We start from the raw sequence: 19946 nt of genomic DNA, 5'->3' as shown, positions 1-19946 counted from the left end.
AAATTAAGTACAAGTGAAACACTGGGGTTGATGCAATCGACTAGTACCCTCCTCCAAATGGCTGCCTTTGTGGCAAAATTTGAAACCATTATTATTATTATTATTACTATTTACATTCTTTCTGCTAGCTACAAAATATATCATACATAGTTAAGTCTTTTGGCCATTGTTGTTTAACCATTGGCATATTTTCCATGAATCTCACAAATGTAGGTTTTTGTTTTAATCATAAAGTTATTAATGATAGTTTGGCACTTTTGTTTAATTTTTTAATCACATGTATCAGGTATTAGAAATAGAGTTGTTGTATAGCCCCACATTGGCCCATGATTGAACAGACCTAGGGTCTGAAACATTGCAATTTCAAAGTACAATAGAATCTCACAGTATGAGGGCCCCATTGTATGAATAATTTGCTGTACGAGCCGAGACCCGTGCGAATTTTTGTCTTGAAGTATGAGCAGAAATCCACAGTACAAGCACACAAACCATCCCATCTTTAAGGTAATTCAGTTAATAAAACCAGTTTATGTATTTCTTTTGCATTCCCTTTTTTATAATTGTCATTTTACTTGTAACTACACCTTTTCTGTTTTAAAACCTATAAAAAATTACTTTTGATTGGTTTTTGGTGGGGCTGGAACGGATTAATTATATTTTAGTTAATTTCAATGGGGAGAATTGATTTGTAAACTGAGTAAATCATAGGACAAGCTTGGTCATGAAACAAATTAAACTCATACTGTGAGTATCTGGAATATTTTCAGAACAAGATTGTTTCTTACTGTAGTTTAAAAGATAATGTTTCAATTTATACTCATATCAAGTAATGATTGAGTTTGGATTAAAATCTAATTCTTTATCTCCATTGTAATAATATTCTTGGCCTTTTTCATTTTAGATCTAAGGACTGAAGATTTACTGTGTTTTTATTTTTATTATCCACTTGTTGTTATTTAGCTCTAGGTCAACTCGGAACCAGAAGACTTTTGATCAGACATTCTAGTCATAACCAGCTTGTCTTTCCAAGCATAGATTATTACAGACTACATTGTACTGTCTGTGGAGAAATAGCTAAAATTTGCCCTGTTTATAATTATACCATATGTTACATATGTATGATATCATATCTTGATACTGTGTGAACTAAGATCCCCGTTGACAGGCCACTGGTATTTATAGTGTTAAACACTTTCGGTATGCAAATTAGGGATTCCTTCATAGAGTAACTGCTGCATTTGTTGAGTATATAAACAGTAGTTGGGCTGTTTGTTTCTCTGGAGACTGTCAGAATGATGTAGAAACCTCTGATGAGAACCCAATAAGGTTTGAAAATCGATTAAGGCTGTTCATTTTTTCAGTCTGCAGAGAAATGGCTAAAATTTGCCTTGTTTATAATTATACTATATTTTACATATATATATGTAATTCCTGACGAAGAATCTAATTTTTATTTCATGAAGAGTTTTTTGTCTTTGGAATTAATTAGACTCTGAAACAATTTGTAGAATGTATATTGGTTCTGTACCAACTTGGATTATGAATTGAATTAAAGATTTCCTTATACTTCATTTACTGCTTTTGCAAATACTGAATATATATTTTCATATATATTCTTTACTTGGACTGTATTGGCGGACTTGGTTTTTTGAAATCTCTTTGAAGGATTTCAGTCATCACCTCTTACATCTATATATATATATATATATATATATTTTGTCTGTAGGATATAATTTGAGGGAAATTTGGTTGGTATTTATTGCAAGTTGAGTGACCATGTAGAGGCATCCTTATTTATTTATTTGAACTACAATTGTATATCTGTCTGACTGCCATTTTTGTTCTCTTTCTCTGGTATTTTGATTAAATTCCTGTAACAATTTCCATTAAAAAAAGTTTGTTTACTTGTACTACTGGGGAAGAAAGCTTTACCTGTCCCTGTCTCTCCAACTTTTTTTTGTGTGTGCGTCTAAGTCTGTTTCAACTGTGTCTACTCACTTACCTGTATGTTCTGACGTAACATCCTGTTTCTGTTTTGGTTTGTAACCAAAGTTTCCAACACTTTTGCTTTCTTCCATAGTAATCCCTGGCCAGTTGCCAATCACCAAGCTCTAGTTGTTGACTTTACTTCAGTAAATATGCATGCTAGTACCACAAAAAGTCTTTGGCATCTGATGGATGTTACGAAGTGAATACTAGTGTATTTGCTAATAGGAGACCATTTAGCTGCAATATTCTACATTTTTTGACATACATACAACTCTACTCCCAGTCTACTCTATAGAAACATGGCTTTTATACCAAGTTAAATCAAGTAGACTTTATATGATTTTTAACCTTTTAATTTTATGCATTTATTTAATGCTCATAATTGCTGCCATGATATATCTCATGATCAGACCTTGAAAGGGAGTATTTCTTTTAAAAGAGTTTTATTGGAGGATTTCATTTTGACATAAATGAAATTCAAATGTTGAAGTGAAGCTAACGGTTTTTGAGTGTTATTGAATGGCTTACAAACATCTTCCATGCTGCAATTGTGATTTAGTTGTTGTTTAGCTTTAAATTAAAGGTGTACAGATGTTCCCATTGTTTCTGCACACTGTTTAGTAATTATTTATAACATAGACACAAGGCCTGAAAATTGTTGTGGAGTGGGTTAATTAGTTGTATCAATCCCAGTACATTATTTTGACTCTGAAAAGATAAAGGGCAAAGTTAACCCAATTGGGATTGAACTCAGAATGTCAGGAGCCAGAATAGATATTGCAAAACATTTTATTCCACAGCTCTTAATCTCATAGACCATTTAATAATTATAATAGTAATAATCATTGGTGCTCATTACAATTCTTATGGATAATCCATATTAGCTTAAATCCTTTTTCTTATGTGTATTTTAAGAAATATTTTAAAACCATTTTATCTTTAAGTGAAATTTCGCTACATTTTATGTTTCAGGCCGAACTGGACCAGTATTGTATGGCTTTTAAAGCCAGCAACCTTGATATTTCACCAATTCAGTATATCCGCAGATGGAAGTAAGTAGTACCTTTTTAAAAAAAAAAAAAAAAAAAAAATATCAACTTTTGTTTTATTATTACATCTGGAATAGCCGATCTTAAAAGCAGGTGATATAACAATTAAATTTAATCTAATGTCTTTATTGTATACAGTGCTCAGGTGCACTGCAACTCATCAGGAAAAGTAACCAAAATTGCATGAACAATACATAGAATATGCACAGGAACTTTGAAAAAGTCTCTGAAAAAAAGAGGTGGGGGAAGAAGAAATGTGTGGTGGGGCACTAGGGGTACTGTTGGCAAATTTCAGGAAGCATGGAAGTTTTAAAGGATGTAGTGTTTCGACAGCTAGTAGTTTATTCCTTAGTTCAGCAATTCTGAGCGTGAAAGATTATTTCTTTTACTTTCAGGTAGTTCATTTGTTAATTATATAATTTTGGCCTTATTAATGTCATCAAAATTGAGGCTGTTCATTAGGGTTAGTGGTGGTCTACAAGGCCTAGATTTTTACTTTTCTTTTTTAAGGTGATACAAGTTTGTGAAAGAGTCTTATCTGATTCTATGTATTTCTTAAACATTGTTAGCTTAGAAACAAACAAAAAAAAAAACGTGGACGTGATGTGAAATTGCCATCATCACTTGGGCCAGACAAAGCTTGAGGCAGATTTTCTATGACCAGATGCCCTTCCTGTCACTAACTCTTACCTGTTTCCAAATAAGGTAATATTTCCCCATGGCTAGGCATGTTTTTGCTGAATATAGGAAATGAATGACATTCATTTACAACAATCATGCAATGTCAAAAGAAGGAGAGAGAGAGACGCACGCACACGACAGGCTTCTTTTAGTTTTTGCCTACCAAAGCTACTCACAAGGCTTTGGTTGGTCTGGGGCTATAGCATAAGGTACTTGCACATGGACTGAACCTAAATCCATGTAATTTGGAAGCAAACTTCTTTCACAATATCCTTTATCTTTTTCTGGTTCCAGCTGGAGGATGAGGCTATGCTCGAGCATTGCCATTTTATATATATATAAAAAAAAATACTTGCTAAAAGATAAGATAGTGCATTCACAGCAGGACTGTCATCTAAATTTGCCTTCTTTTAACAGACTAAAATTCTAGTTTGGTCTTTTTTGTAGAATTTTTTTTTTAAAGAAGTTTTGCTATCTTTATTTCCAGTGGAATTATTATTATTTTTTATATATAAAATCTAGTTTTGAAGAAATAATAGCTTTATTATTGCACTGCGCAGGAGTGGCTGTGTGGTAAGTAGCTTGCTTACCAATCACATGGTTCTGGGTTCAGTCCCACTGCATGGCACCTTGGGCAAGTGTTTTCTACTATAGCCTCGGGTCGACCAAAGCCTTGTGAGTGGATTTGGTAGACGGAAACTGAAAGAAGCCTGTCGTATATATGTATGTATGTGTGTGTATGTGTGTGCCAGTGTTTGTCCCCCCAACATCGCTTGACAACCGATGGTGGTGCGTTTACATTCCCATAACTTAGCGGTTCAGCAAAAGAAACCGTTAAAACAAGTACTAGGCTTGCAAAGAATGTCCTGGGGTTGATTTGCTCAACTAAAGGCAGTGCTCCAGCATGGTCATAGTCAAATGACTGAAACAAGTAAAAGAGTATATTCAAAATACCAGTTTTGACCGATCAAAAAACCATAAAAAGATAAACGAATTAAGAATACTTGTACTGTATGCAGCTTATGACAGCAATTTCATGTTATACATTGTTACTCCATAGTTGAACTTTCTGCTCTGCTGGCTACATTATTGATGATGCCATGTCAGTATTGCAAAGTTAAGTGAAATAAGCAGCATTAGGACTGAGAAGAAAGAAAGAAGTAGCAATAGGGCCGACAAGAAAAAAATAAGGAAGAGACTTGTTCAAATCTAACATGCTTTTGAGAAATGATTTTATGTCAGTTTAGCTTGGAATCACCCAACTGCTGCAAAAATAAGGGAAAATTATATTTAAACCACATCTTTTATATCCTGACTGTAATTCCTAAAAAAACAAACTGATTTATAAAATGTTATGCTCCTCTCTATTACATTTTACATAATCAAAATATTATTTTCTGAGTCTTCTGTCATTAAATGATATATAGTTGTTATATATGTTTATAAATATTGATTTCTTCTGGTAAGGCATGAGAGCAATTGTTACTGGGAAGTGTATATAAGCAACTAAAGGTACTTGCAGTTGTTTTATGGTTCCCAGACAGATGACAAAGTCAAACCAAGGTTGATTTGAATTCTGAAAGTTGAGATAGAAGACAAAACACTGTCAGGCATTTAGCTTCTTTTTTATATATTGATTTTCATTTCTTATGACCAAAGATTTTAGAAAATCACCTTTTATGGTGCTGGCATAACAGTATGGTTAAAAAGCATGCTTTGTAACCATACAGTTTTGGGTTCAGTTCCACTGTGTGACACCTTGGACAAGTGTCTTCTACCATAGCCCAAGGCTGATAAATACCTTGTGAGTGGATTTGATAGATGGAAACTGTGTGGAAGTCCATTGTGTGTGTGTGTGTTTTTGTGTTCCCTTCACTGCTTGACAACTGGTGTTGGTTTGTTTACATCCTTATAACTCAGGGATTAGTGAAAGAGACTGATGGAATAAGTAGCACACTACAAAACGAAGTACTGGAGTCAATTTGTTTGACTAAACCCTTCAAGGCTGCAATCCAATCACTGAAGCAAGTAAAAGGAAAAAAGATTATAATATTTTAGTGCATTAATTTGTTTCTCCTTTAAGTTAATGTTTTCCTTTACACATATTCTACAATCCCTCCCCCCACACAATTAGCGCGGGGGGGGGGAGTATTTCAATGGAATGATGACGTCTATGGTGACAGCAGGGTAACTAGCTTCTTAAAAAAATAAAGAGGAGCAAACTGCATTGTCCTCTTCTTCAGAGCTGTCACCTATTTTAAACAGCGATGACAAGTTTTATACTAAGTCCCTCTTGTTAAGTGTGAAGGAGCCAAGTTTCTCTGTAGACACATTTAGATCACTCTATGCTCCAGAGAACAAAACAGTTTTACACAAAAAAATGAATTGTTGCCATATTGAGTGCACTGCTTTATACATTGGCAAACATGTGCCAACACATTTTTGGAAGGAATTAAACTTATCTTTTCACATTGATGCTATGTAATAAATCCACATATGATTTCGTTGGTCGTGTAAGGAGTAGATTAGCATGGCAGACTAAGTGTGTATGCGTGTGTGTGTGTGTATGCAGTGATGCAGACATAGGTCACTGTGACTTTTCTAGTGGGAGTGGTGCATCTGAGAGAAGCCAAATAGTGGTAGTGTGGGTAAGGTAAGGTCAGGTGGTGGGGTGGGTGTTGGTTGGTGAGGTTCAAATAAGATAATTTTGTATTAGGCCAGTTTTGTATAATTATATACATACATGCATACATGAACATAGGTATTCACATAAAATACATATATGTACACACACACACACACACACACACACGTCTGTGTGTGTATATATGTATGTATTTACAGATATAAACACAAGAATAAACCGAATTCCATGTATATATACAAATGCATCTCTACACATACATATAGACATAAATGTACACATATGTTTGTTTGTGTGTGTGTTTGTGTGTGTGTATATATATATATATATATTCGTGTGTGTAAGTGTATTGCCACGCACACACACACATGTAGCTGTATGGCTAAGAAGTTAGTTTCACAGCCTAATGGTTTGGGGTTCAGTCCTACTGTACAGCATCTTGGGCAATTGTCTTCTATAGCTCTGGGCCAATCATAGGTTTATGAGTGGACTTGGCAAAACAGGAACTATAAAAGGCTTGTCCTGCATACATACACACACATATATATGTGTGTGTTGATGTCTCCTTGTGTTGATATTGCATGGTAATTGTAAACAAACATCATTATGCAAGCATTTGTTTGCAATCTTCCATGAAAACATGTTTGGTTATTGTGCTGTTCATATTTGAAGAGCTAGGAGAAAAATCTACTTGCTTGAAAACAGGTGAAGGTTGGTGATGAGAAGAGCAACTGGCTGTTGAAAAAAAATCTGCCACCAAATTTTGTCTGAGCCATGCAAGCATGGAAAAGCAAAAGCATATGCTGAAATAATGTTACTGATATTTTTTTGCGCACACACACACACACACACACACAGACACACACACCACTCATATGCATGACTGCAGTATGGATAAGAAGTTGGCTTACCAACCACATGATTCCAGGTTCACTGCATGGAACCTTGGGCAAGTGTCTTCCATCATAGCCCTAGACTGACCAAAGCCTTTTGAATGAATTTGGTAGATGGAAAATGAAAAAACCTTGCAGTATATGTGTGAATGCTTCTTTTGACATCATGTGATGTCTCACCATCACACAAGCAGTCATTCATTTCTAGTATTCTGTGAAAGCATGTCTGGCCATGGTTAAATATTACCTTGCTTGGAAACGGATGAGGGTTGGTGATAGGAAGGGCATCCATCTGTAGAAAATCTTCCTCAATAAACTCTGTCATGCAAATATGGAAAATGTGGATGTTAAAACAATGATGATGTATGTGTGTATACACATACACGCATACACATAAATATTCATGCCAGATCTTCATCTACACACTTACCAAGATGCCTTTTGTTTTAAAGACAGTAGGGAGTGACTTGAGTGAAGATTTCTTGCTATTTCTAGTGGATTGATCATCTTAATAGAGGCTCCCTTATTTGCTCAGATTAATTTTTGTTAGCTTTTTTTTTTACCAGTTTTAAACCTGCCAATGATTCACGTGAAGGCAATGAGTGTAGATTCTTTGTAATCACTACTTGAACATTAAAATCTTTTATGGTCCCCCACTGGCCTTATGGATTGTATGATATTCAGCCTTGTACTTTAAAACATGTCAGTACATGCTTGTGTATTTATAATGCTTATAATACTGTCTCCTGAAATAGTGTGATGTGTTAAAGACATTTCTGAATTCTGACAAAGACTTGAAAACATATATCCCCCACCCCAACACCTGTGTAAGTTTCAGCCTTGTTTGGCATGGCTGCCCCCAACTAAACTTTGGTTGCTGACTATTGAAGGAAATGGCTGCATTGTAACCATGTGATTTCAGGTTCAGTTCCACTGCATGGCTTCTTAGGCAAGTGTCTTCTACTATAAATCTGGAGCCGACAATTGCTTTATGTGTGAATTTAGTTGATGGAAACTGTGTGGAAGCCTGTTGAGCGTGAGCGTGTGTGTGTGTGTGTGTGTGTGTGTGTGTGTATAATATATAATCATTATTTAACATTAGCTTTCCATGCTGGCATGGGTTGGATGGTTTGAAATGGAGCTGGCTAGCAGGGAGCTGTTCAGACTACAATTGTCTGTTGTGGCATGGTTTCTATGGCTGGATGCCCTTTCTAATGTCAACCACTTAACAGTGTGTGCTGGGTACTTTTTATGTGGCACCGATATATCATCATCATTTAGTGTCTGCTTTCCATGCTGGCATGGGTTGGACGGTTTGACTTAAATTGGTAAGCTGGAGAGCTGCTGGTTTCTACAGCTGAATACCCTTCCTAACACCAACCACTCCACTTTTAAGTGGTTGCCATTAGTAAGGGCATCCAGCCATAGAAACCATGTCACAACAGACATTTGGAGTCTGGACAGCTCCCTGCTAACCAGCTCCGTGTCAGACCGTCCAACTCATACCAGCATATATAAATATACAAAACAAGTACACTCTGTAAATTGATTGGCATTAAAAACTATGTTAAAGCAGATATTGGAGCTTGGCAGAGACCTCTGGCTCACCATCTCCTGTCAAACTGTCCAATCCATACCAGCAAAGAGAACAGATGTAAAATGGTGATAATGATGATTGTATGTGTGTATTGGTGTTGGTCCACAACCACCACTTGACAACTGCTGTTGGTTTGTTTATGTCTCCATGGTTTAGTGATTCAGCAAAAGAAACTGATAGAATATGTATTAGATTTTTAAAAAATAAGTACTGGGGACAATTTGTTTGACTAAACCATTCAAGGAGATACCCAGCCTGGTTGCTGTCCAATGACTAAAACCAAAAATAAATTATTTAATAATTAGTGAAAATTATAATTTAATTAGCTATCCAAGCATAACACTAATTGCCCAATATCAGACTTATTTTCATCCTATCTGCTACCCTGCATCTCTTCATTCTTGATACTTACATCCAAACACACACACATATACAGCTCATGTAGAAGTCATAAGTGATTGTTATTTAGTCTGCTAATATTTTATTCTTATAACAAATTTTCTAATAGTAATTTCCTTATTGCATTAGTAGAGGCACTAGTGCAGAAATTGTCGTAGGAAATTAGATAATTAATGAAACGATGTTTGCTCTTATTTATAGCATAATGGAATACTTCCATAATTTTTCCTTGATAAGTTTTATTTAGATGGAATGTTGGTTCAGAAGTTAAGAGGAGTACTGAAGCTGAAATCTGCTTCTGGTGATTATATAATAATCTATGCATTTTTTGGTTTAATTGTATTTAGGCAAGGGGTTATATGACCCTTTTAAAGGAGTGTCAGAAAAAGATATTGAAACCAGAGGTTTGTTGCAATCAGTGGTGAATTAAAGTTGGGACCACAGCTCCAAATATTGTTCTTGCTATTGTGGTCTCTGTGAGGGATGAGCATCAATCAATCATCAAAAAAGAAAATAGATACCATGACTATTTCACAGTTGAGGGGCTGGCTGCCAATTGTCATCCATTTTATGAAAACCTTTGCATCAATGATTCAGATAATTCACTTTGAGACACCATTATCCATTACTGTGATGTTAGGGTGTTTGATTGCTGACTACTATGAGAATTATTAAAAGGTTCCAATAATACAACATCCCATTGGTGCTACCATTGAAAAACTGATATCAAAACAGTATATTCAAATTTGAACAAACATCCTACATTTGTTTGTAAGAAAAATGGCATTTAAAAACATTTATAAGAAGAATGTAATTATTTGCTGTTTTTTTCCAAGTGAAATTATATTATAGATGAATCAAACATTTTGTTTATAGAAACCATGCATTAACGTGCTATTGCTGTGAAGTTATGGGATTATATTGTTGATATGAGTATAATGTCTCTCAAAATTACACAAAGAATAGCATATTTTTAAAATCTAAAATAGTAAAATCCATCTCGATGCTTTCAGCAAATTTCTCAATAAATTAATAAAAAATAAAGTAAAACCAACTATTACATGAAACACAGAAATTCACTTTATATGTAAACTGAAAAAATTAGAATTTTTAGTTTCTTGCTTACAGATCTCTAGTGAAATCTCTACACTGAATCTGATGGACTATATTCTTCCTAAGCTGGTAGTCCAATGCCTTATCTGCAATAGTTACATGTCCTCCACAGTTCATTTTCCTTGCATGATCATGATCATTCATTTCTTTTGCTTTATATTCCTTTTTATCAAATAGTCAAACCCATGCTAACATGGACATGAATATCAAATAACAATGATGATATTAGAATAAGATATCAATGCCTTTAGAATGAATTGCAGCCATCTGTGCTATCTGTTGCTTATGAATGCATCTTTTTGTTGTGAATACCATTTATTTATGAGATACATTGGAATCTGCTCATTATAACCATGGTTAATGTTATCAACCACTTATTGCTTCCAAAATTAGTGACATTATTTGTCAGTTATTGTTATCCAAAAAGGCTTTGTCCCATCCACAGTAGACACAATATGCAGCCTCTATTGTATATTTACTTTTTTAACTCTTAGAAGATACTCAAAATAAAATTTTGTATCTTTCAAAAATTTCTTTGTTATTTACATTATTTCACCCACTTCCACATATGCTATTATTTTTTATGGGACTTAGAAGTGGAAAGCCTTATAACCCTTTCCAGGTCCTCTGAGAGGGGTAGGATGAAATGTAGCATGCATGATCCTTTTCAGAGCCTCTAAGAGTGGCCAAAAGAAATTATCCTCAAAATCAGAAACCCTGCTAAAATGCTTGAAATAGAGTACACTCCATTCAAAGTACCCAAGGCCAAGTGGTGGCATTTAACTGAGTGATAGCTTCAGTCCTCCACCTAAGAATAGATGGGTTCCTGCACTGTTCTATCGATCAAATTTCATTTACTAGGCTTTAGTTGATCTGTGGGGTTTTTTTTCAAATCACTTTCATTTTTTAGTAAGTACTATGTTTTGTATTTCATAATAATTGATTTTTCAATCAAACTGATTAATTTTTAATATTTGACCGTAATTCATTATTTCAGTATTATTTTATCAAGTATTTTTTCTTCTGTAAAAATTCATGTCTAACTTTACATATTTTGTCTCTCCAATAGAGCCTATACAAAGATCTCTGTAGGCCCTGCTCAGTATGGTGGTGGTGGAACCAAGACTATTGGGTAAGTTTTTCATTAAATTATTGTCTTCAGCTTTTTGTTATCATATTCGAACGACTGACTCCTGTGCAGGTGGCACGTAAAAAACACCATTTGGAGCGTGGCCGTTGCCAGTACCGCCTGACTGGCCCTCGTGCCAGTGGCATGTAAAAGCACCCACTACACTCTCGGAGTGGTTGGCATTAGGAAGGGCATCCAGCTGTAGAAACTCTGCCAAATCAGATTGGAGCCTGGTGTAGCCATCTGGTTCACCAGTCCTCAGTCAAATCGTCCAACCCATGCTAGCATGGAAAGCGGATGTTAAACGATGATGATTTGATGGCATATAGAACACATTTATAAAAAAAAAAATGTTTCACTAAATCCTGTATACAAAGTTGGGCCTAAACTAAAACTGAATATGAGCTGCTGAAATTGGGGTGTGTTTACTATGTCTATGTGTCTTTTATGCTGTCAAATACAGTAATTTTAGTGTTCACGTTTTCTTGATAAAGTTGTATGTTTAGAATGAATTAATTCTGGCCTTACCAGCTCCTGTTAGACTGCTCAACCCATGCTAGCATGGAAAACAGATGTTAAATGACAATGATGATGTAATCATTATAAACTTTCTTACAACAACTAGAAACCTCATCTATTTTTAAACGTTTCTTTTCTCTATTGACAAATTCTCCATGCATAGTCAAGCAAGTCGTGTAAAAAGTGTACCAGTTGATGTAAATAAATTTATAAGACTTTCCGTTCTACTCTAGAATGGACAAACAAGACTAACACTAAAATGTCCTGAGAACTTCTTCCTTGTTTTTGCTAATATCAATGACTCATATTCCAACCTTGACCATATCTTCCATTTCCTACTAATCTTCAGATGTTGAATTTTGTCTCTCTGCCTCTTTTAAGATCAAAATATCTCACTCACTATATTATTATTATTTTTTTGCTCAAGGTACATTTTCTGTTTCAACTTTTCTTTTTGCTCTCTTCCCATTACTCTTGTTTTAATTGCGCATTAACTCTTTTTGATACCAACTTGTCTAGGACCATTTCCGGTTTTCTGTGATGCAAAACCTCTTGTTTAACACATCCTGATTTTAATTAAAACCTTGTATAATTTTATGTGTGACCTAACAAAACTAGTTAGTTATTTAGCATATTTAACATATACAATATACTGTTGTACCCACTGATGTTATGTATTTATATCTTGGTAGAATTGGTCTTTGAAGATTAACTAATTTTGCCAGGGACTTGAATAATGATTGGGAGTGTATTTGAACTGTGAACCGTTTAGTTAGCAGTGAAATTTTTACTAGTTGGTCAATTGTGGCTCTCATTTTGTTTTTGCATTCCTGTAATTGAAAATTATTTTGTAATTTAATTAGCCTAATTAGAGATGGTTGTAAATTTAAGTTATAAATGGACTTGGTCAAGTATAGACATGCTGTTGTACATTCAACTTAGCTATTAGTCTATTCTTGTTTCAGGCCATCAACAATTACTGTCCTAGATACTTGATTCCTAACTTAAGTGTTTTGGCAGAATGATTTGTGTACTGAATGAATTACTAATCCAGAAAGACATTGCTTTGAGCCCTTAAGTAAGCCATTGTCAACCTATCACAAATATTTACAATCCCCATTTCAAAAGTTGAATGATTTGCAGATAGTAAAACAGTTTTCTTTCAGCTAATTGTGCAAATGTTTAAATTAGTAAAGACCTTCTAATCTCTGTTAGAAACGTGACATTATAGACCCCTTACCTTCTCCCTAAACCCTATGAACCATATACATAGCCTCATACTCAGATAACATCATGGATACTTCCTCTAACTATTCCCCAGGTATAGCTACACTTCAGCTATCAAATCCTACATCAAATACTTAGACACTGGGTAAGAATAGGCTATAATTATCACCTTCCAAATCCCTTCACTTCTCTCCTAGCAAGTTAAAGACAGTCTCCAAGCACTTGCCAAATATCTCATAAATCACATGCTGCCATCTTAGAGGACACATTAAATAATGTAGTCCTAGATACACTGTTTGTAAAAATAGGATAGAAGTTCATGGTTGGACTGTCATTGATCAGCAGTCAGCTCCATGAGGTTGACCTTTGGCAAAACAACAGCAACACCTTTTCTCTTTTGCTAGCAACACCTAAGGACATCAACTATGACTAAGGATTTTCCTTCAAAACCTTAACAATTGCACCATACTTGGAAGAAGTAGTAAAAAGACTAAAATGATATGCAACTAAACAGTGATTATGGCACATCTAGGAGCTGAATCTTTGGAGTATACCTAGGCATATCTAAGATGGAAATGAATACCAACATCCCCATGTGGCAGGTTTGATAATTGTCAAGTGATTTCTCTCTGCGTGAAACCATTGGTAACCTTCTTACCCATAAATAAAGTGTGTGTGTGTGTGTGTGTGTGTGTGTGTGTGTGCGTGTGCGCATGCTAAATGTCTGTTTGATGTGAATTAAATTCAGTTGTTTGATCAGTTTGTGTGTGTCCTTGCTTTGATATCATTCAATAACTGTAAACAAGTGTTACCATTATGTAAGCGGTGTCCTTCAATTCAGTCTTCCATGAAAACCTATCTGCTTATGAGGAAATGTTACCTTGCCTGGAAACAGATGAGGGTTGGTAACAGGAAGGGCATCTGGCTGTAAAAAATCCTCCAAGTATTCTGTCCAACCCATACAAGCATGGAAAAGTGGACATTAAAAGATGATATTGATTGTGATGATAAACTGCTCAAGGAAACTATAAAACTTTTGTAGTGGATGTCATCTTACAATATAAAACCCCGTAGTCTAACTCCTTTGTCACTCTACCATTTTCTTTCTAAAATTAAATTAATAAAAATACAGAAAATAAAAAGACCAAAATAATTAAAAAGCGAATGAAACAGGAATTATATAATTTAAAACAATTTCAATAATCAAATTGGACAAAAATTTATTTAATTAACCTCAGATTGGATACCAAATTCATGCTTATATTTTGAAACAAAGTAGAAAATATAATTGAGTGAACAAATATTGCTTAATTAAATGTTGTCCTTCTAATTATGTTCTCTAATTAATTTAACAATTTTACATCATTATTTTTGTTACAATGAAAAATTCTCAGTGTTTAAATAAAAAAAAATTAAGAGTTCAAACATCAGTACAAAGTCTCCATATTTTTGGGGGAAAGCACAATTAATTAAATTCACAAAGCACTTATTTTATTTAGTTTTTTAACATCAGGTTTCTGTGAATAAACATCATTGGTTATAGATTTTCAGTGTTCCAATCTTTGGTTCATTGCATTATCCAATGACAAGTGGCATGTCTGTGCTTGCTAACTGGGGAGGATGAAATACCACAGGGTATTGGTACTTTTTTTTTTTTTTAGTACAATGATTTATTAGCAATTTCTCACCATTGTGTATATCTTTCGCTGACACACACGCACACACATTGTAGATTGAGAACTAACATAGATAAGCCAGCTTGTTGAGGTTTCATCCAACAGTAGTTCACTATATACATATGTATGTATGTGTTTATGTTTGTCTTCCGCCACTGCTTGACAACTGTCTGTCTGCATCATCATTTAATGTCCATGTTTCATGCTGGCATGGGTTGGACAATTTTACAGGCTCCAATATGTCCAAGGACGTCATCAAGCTCCAATGTCTGCCTTGGCATAATTCTTTTTTTTTTTTTAATTGTTGGATGCCCTTCCTAACTCCAACCACTTTACATCTGGGTCCTTTTTTTTGTGCTTTCTGCAATATAGAGATCACCATGCAGCTTGCAGGACTACGAGCTCTGTGAGAGGTGGGGTGGTGGTGGTCAGCTTCATGCTAGGGAATGAGGGGAATTACTTTGGAGTCAAGGGACAGCACATTCCTACAGAGGGATCTGCATGGCTACTCACATTTAGTTGGAGAAAATGGGTGGGTGAGGGGAAAAAGAGAAAACAATTAGGAGCTGCAAGACATAGATAATGGCAATAAGGCACCCAAAAGTTACCAAGAGGCTTAATGGTCAAGAATTTTGTGCATGGCTCTTACCAAACCAAATCTGTATCAAACATACTTTACTTGATGTCATCAACAACTACAATGCTATTTAATAAAAGTAGACAATATGGATATTATAATAGGAAAGACTGTAGCTAGGGTAAAGAATATAGATATAAAAGACAAGAATGAAGATTGTAATAAATGAGAATATAAATTAAAGGACAGAATGAAGAGTTGAAGGGCAGTGAATGGCTTGTTTAGACATAGTAAATTATAAATAATTTGGAATTTTGAATGATTTAAAGATATCTGCATAGTACAGGCTATTAATAGTTCAGGATTTGCAAGTAAATAAGAAAGAAATTGTTAGCTGAATCAATTGCATTATAGAAAATATGCAACTAAAGTTAGAAGAGTAACAACTTGTTTACTCAAAATAAAAGTGGTCTATAACATAGGACAACAGCTGTCGCCCATTTAAGTGGTTTGAGACCAGACAAGTTAGTGGAGTTCTGGGCTAGCAAATAGAAAGAAGAAAACTACAACACCAACACAGGCATAATATCCAAGCAATCATTAAAGACTATCAAAAGTGTAAGAGACTCTAAGATATAGGTTAAATAAGCCTATGCTAGCTAGGCATTGATGGTGGAAGAAGTTAAGATAGTCAGCTGGAAACAAGCTGGTCTTATAATGTAAAGAATGGGTTATTAATCCATGTGTATTGCTGAATGGTACAGTACTGAGTCAACCTGTTCTACTTTTCAAATTAGAAAACTTTATTGACCTCTAGGTCAGTTACTTCTTTCTCTTAATTTCTGACACAAGATTTAAATGGGAATGTTGTTTGTTACTTGGAGAGGCCTGTTTGAGTTGCCATTATGTGCAGGTATCCTTTAGTGTAGTACACCTATTCTTCTGTGAGAGAAATGCACTGTGGATCAAGTCAGAAATTGCCACTGAAATGCAACTATTAAAGAAGTGATGATTCTTCATTGTCTAAATCAAGCGGTCCTATAATCAAAGGCTTTCTAAATCTGACCATGAAGTTCTTTTTGTTTTTTTTCAGACAGGATATCTAGGATTACATTACCAAATATATCCTTCTTTTTTGAAGAAAGTAGGGTGTAATTTGGGTGAGATTTTGCTGCTGTTTCTTGCAGGTTGAACAACCATATAAAGACAGGCTCCAATATGTCCAAGGACTTCATCAAGCTCCAATAATGTCTACCTTGGCATAATTCTTTTTTTTTTTTAATTGTTGGATGCCCTTCCTAGCCCCAACCACTTTACATCTGGGTCTTTTTTTGTTGAACAACCATATAAAGACAGTCTTATATCATGACTAGATCATGCATGTAAATGACATATTATAGAAAGATGCACTGCCATAGTGTGTGTGTTTGTTTGTTTGTTTGTTTGTTTGTTTGTGCATACATGCTGCTTTCATAAAACTGATGATAGATAAATGTAAACAGAAATGGAACCATTTGTTGATAGGAAATAGCAAATAGGCTGCTGTGTCTCAATAACTCAAGGACTTCTACAAGTAGACAGTCATTTTGTGGTAGGGCTGGGTTTGGGTGAGAAGGAATTAATCACAGTATTACTGCAAGAAGCTGGCAGAGTCACTAGCATGACAGGCAGCATCTTGTTCATTTGTGTATTCTTCATCATCATCATTTAACGTCTGCCTTCCATGCTGGCATGGGTGGGAGTTCAAATTCCCCTGAGGTTGACTTTGCTTTTCATCCTTTAGGGGGCAATAGAATGAGCACCAGTTGAGCACTGGGGTTGATATAATCGACTCCCACTCACCACCCCACCAAAAATTGCTGGCTTTGTGCTAAAATTTGAAACCAATATTACTGCAAGATATAACTGGCTACAAGACTACACGATAAGTCCTCCTTGGAGGCTGAAGCATGAAAAGATTCCGTAATTTGTTAATTGTTAATCAAAATCTACATTAGGAAATCTAAAAGTGTACTAGGTTGTTATATGACAGGACCAGGATATGAGGTTTTAAATTACGAAAAAGTTTGCCTGTGTAAGAGGAAAGAAAAGAGTGAAAGAGACATTCTAAATTCAAAATCATAATTGCCATCAGTATTTTATTATTTTTATCTATAAATATATTATTCTTCCAGGAATCATGAAAAGCATTTAAAGACTCTTATGTCATTATTTCCACCATTTTAAACCAGTTTTCTTTTTTTCTGGTTAGTTCCATAGTAATGGTAGTGGTGATGTAAGAAATATTTTTAATAGTTTTCAATTATTTACCTATGGTATCTTCTAAACTCCCTCTTTTCTCACTGCTGGTTTAATCATCAACATCTTCAATACAGACATATAAGAGACACATTATTATAACAACTTGGACACTGTTTAACACTTGAAAGCCTATTGAATGATTGTTTACTTCTCTCTCTCTCTTCCTCCTTTCTGTTTATCATTCACATTGATAATTATATCCTCGGTTTAGTGTGCACAATCATTACATTCACAAGCCTAGACACACACTCTAAATGCACACACAGATGTGTGTGAACGTATGTGTGTGAACGTATGTGTGTGAACGTATGTGTGTGTCCATCCAACCCATGCCTGCATAGAAAGCAGATGTAAAACGGTGATGAGATGTTATGGTGATATATATGTAACATCATTATCATCACACACACACACACACTGAGTCAATCATGCTATATAGCAAACTCATAATCATATACAACTATGTTCACATGTAGACACACACACACACACACACATTTTCTCCCCCCCCCCTCTCTCTCCCTCTCTCTCTCTCTCTCGTTTATACATATTTTCATTCTAACCAAACAGTAAACTCATAAAACACAATTCACATCTCCTGCTCATAAACCACCTCCATACGCTCATGTTAATGTATTCTGCCAAAAGATCTGTGAGGAATTATAAGGAATTTCTCCTCCACCTGATTTCAATGTAACAGATAACGGCTTTCTTAGTAAAGGTATTGCTGAAGTAAGAATCAGCTTAGTTTTATTAGAGTGGTTATCATTGCATTAGTTGGGCAGATAACATTGTCTGTCTACACTGGTTTTATCATCACCATCACAATCATTGTCGACACTGTTCTCTAACTCTGATAATGGAAGTAACACCACTGCCATAACCACTGCTGCCACCATCATCATCAAAGAGCATACTGTCTTGTGTCAATTTTAAAGAAACCTTCTTAATCACTTGAATTAATATCCAACTTAATGTGATGTAATGAGATATACCGTCTCTAAGTTTTGGACATATTCCATGGATTTAAGGAAGAATTTAATGATGGTGAAGATTGTAATTGGTGAATATTGCTGAAGGGAATCTTTTTTAGTAGCACACAAAAGGGTCTGATAATAAAGCAAAAGAGCCCTTTTTTGTTGATACCTGTGTGTTGAAATATAAAGGCATCTTCAGTGACATATCTTTCAATCATTGAGTTTATATATATATATATATATATATATATGGGAGAATTTACAAAAAAAACAACAGACAAGGACAGGTGGTGTAATATATAGATAGATAGATAGATATACCGGAGTTAGCACATATATGCGAAACAAGGTGGAAAAAATAGTATTCGAATGCCAGAGGTAGTGTAATGTGCTTTATTAGTGGTTGCCAAATTAATATTGTTATATTGGTGCAATGTATTGTCCCACGGTGTGTTAAAACATTGACCACATGCTAAATCTCGTCAAATGCCTTCCAGCATGCCAGTCCAGTCAAACCGTCCAACCCATGCCAGCATGGACAATGGATGTTAAATGATGATGAGATATACATACACTTTTATTAACCATGTGGTCTTGGGTTCAATCTCACTGAATGGAGAAGGCAGACAGTAGAAGGTGACGTTATAATCATCGTCATCATTTAAGGTACACTTTTCTATGCATGCATGGGTCAGATGGAATTTGTTGAGGCAGTTTTTTTTTACAGCTGGATTCCTGTTGCCAACCTCACCTGTTTTCAGGCAATTATCACATGATGGCTAAGCATTATTACACACATACACACAGTCACATACATATAAGATAGTTTTCTTACAGTTTCCATCTTCCAAATACAATCACAAGGCTTTGGCTGGCCTTGTAGATGACATTTGCCCAAGGAACTCCACAGTAGGACTGAACCCGAGACTACATAGTTGGAAAATAAGCTTCTTAACCACAGAATCACGACTGTACCTATTACCCCCCCCCTCCTCCACACACACACTGGTGCCATGTAAGATGCACCCAGTATACTCTGTAAAGTGGTTGGCATTAGGAAGAGCGTCCAGCTGTAGAAACCATACCAAAACAAATTCTGAAACCTGGTGTGACTCCTGGCCTTGGCAGCTCCTCCCCAAGCCATGCATGGAAACGAACATTAAATGATGTTTATA

The 19946-nt window shown here is 35.2% G+C and overlaps 1 protein-coding gene across 1 annotated transcript in view; it reads left to right on the top strand.

Annotated features, from left to right (window-relative positions):
- LOC106881541 (sec1 family domain-containing protein 1) overlaps positions 1-19946 on the top strand; it is a 107878-nt gene that overhangs the window by 71025 nt on the left and 16907 nt on the right. The window contains exons 17-18 of the mRNA XM_014931969.2: positions 2962-3041; positions 11435-11497. Coding sequence (XP_014787455.1) covers positions 2962-3041; positions 11435-11497 — 143 coding nt within the window. The remainder of the gene's footprint in view (positions 1-2961; positions 3042-11434; positions 11498-19946) is intronic.

Source organism: Octopus bimaculoides, chromosome 4, assembly GCF_001194135.2.
Source record: "Octopus bimaculoides isolate UCB-OBI-ISO-001 chromosome 4, ASM119413v2, whole genome shotgun sequence".
Classification (NCBI taxonomy): domain Eukaryota; kingdom Metazoa; phylum Mollusca; class Cephalopoda; order Octopoda; family Octopodidae; genus Octopus; species Octopus bimaculoides.
Note: the sequence above shows the minus strand (reverse complement) of the source record. Positions and strands in the feature narration are given on the sequence as shown.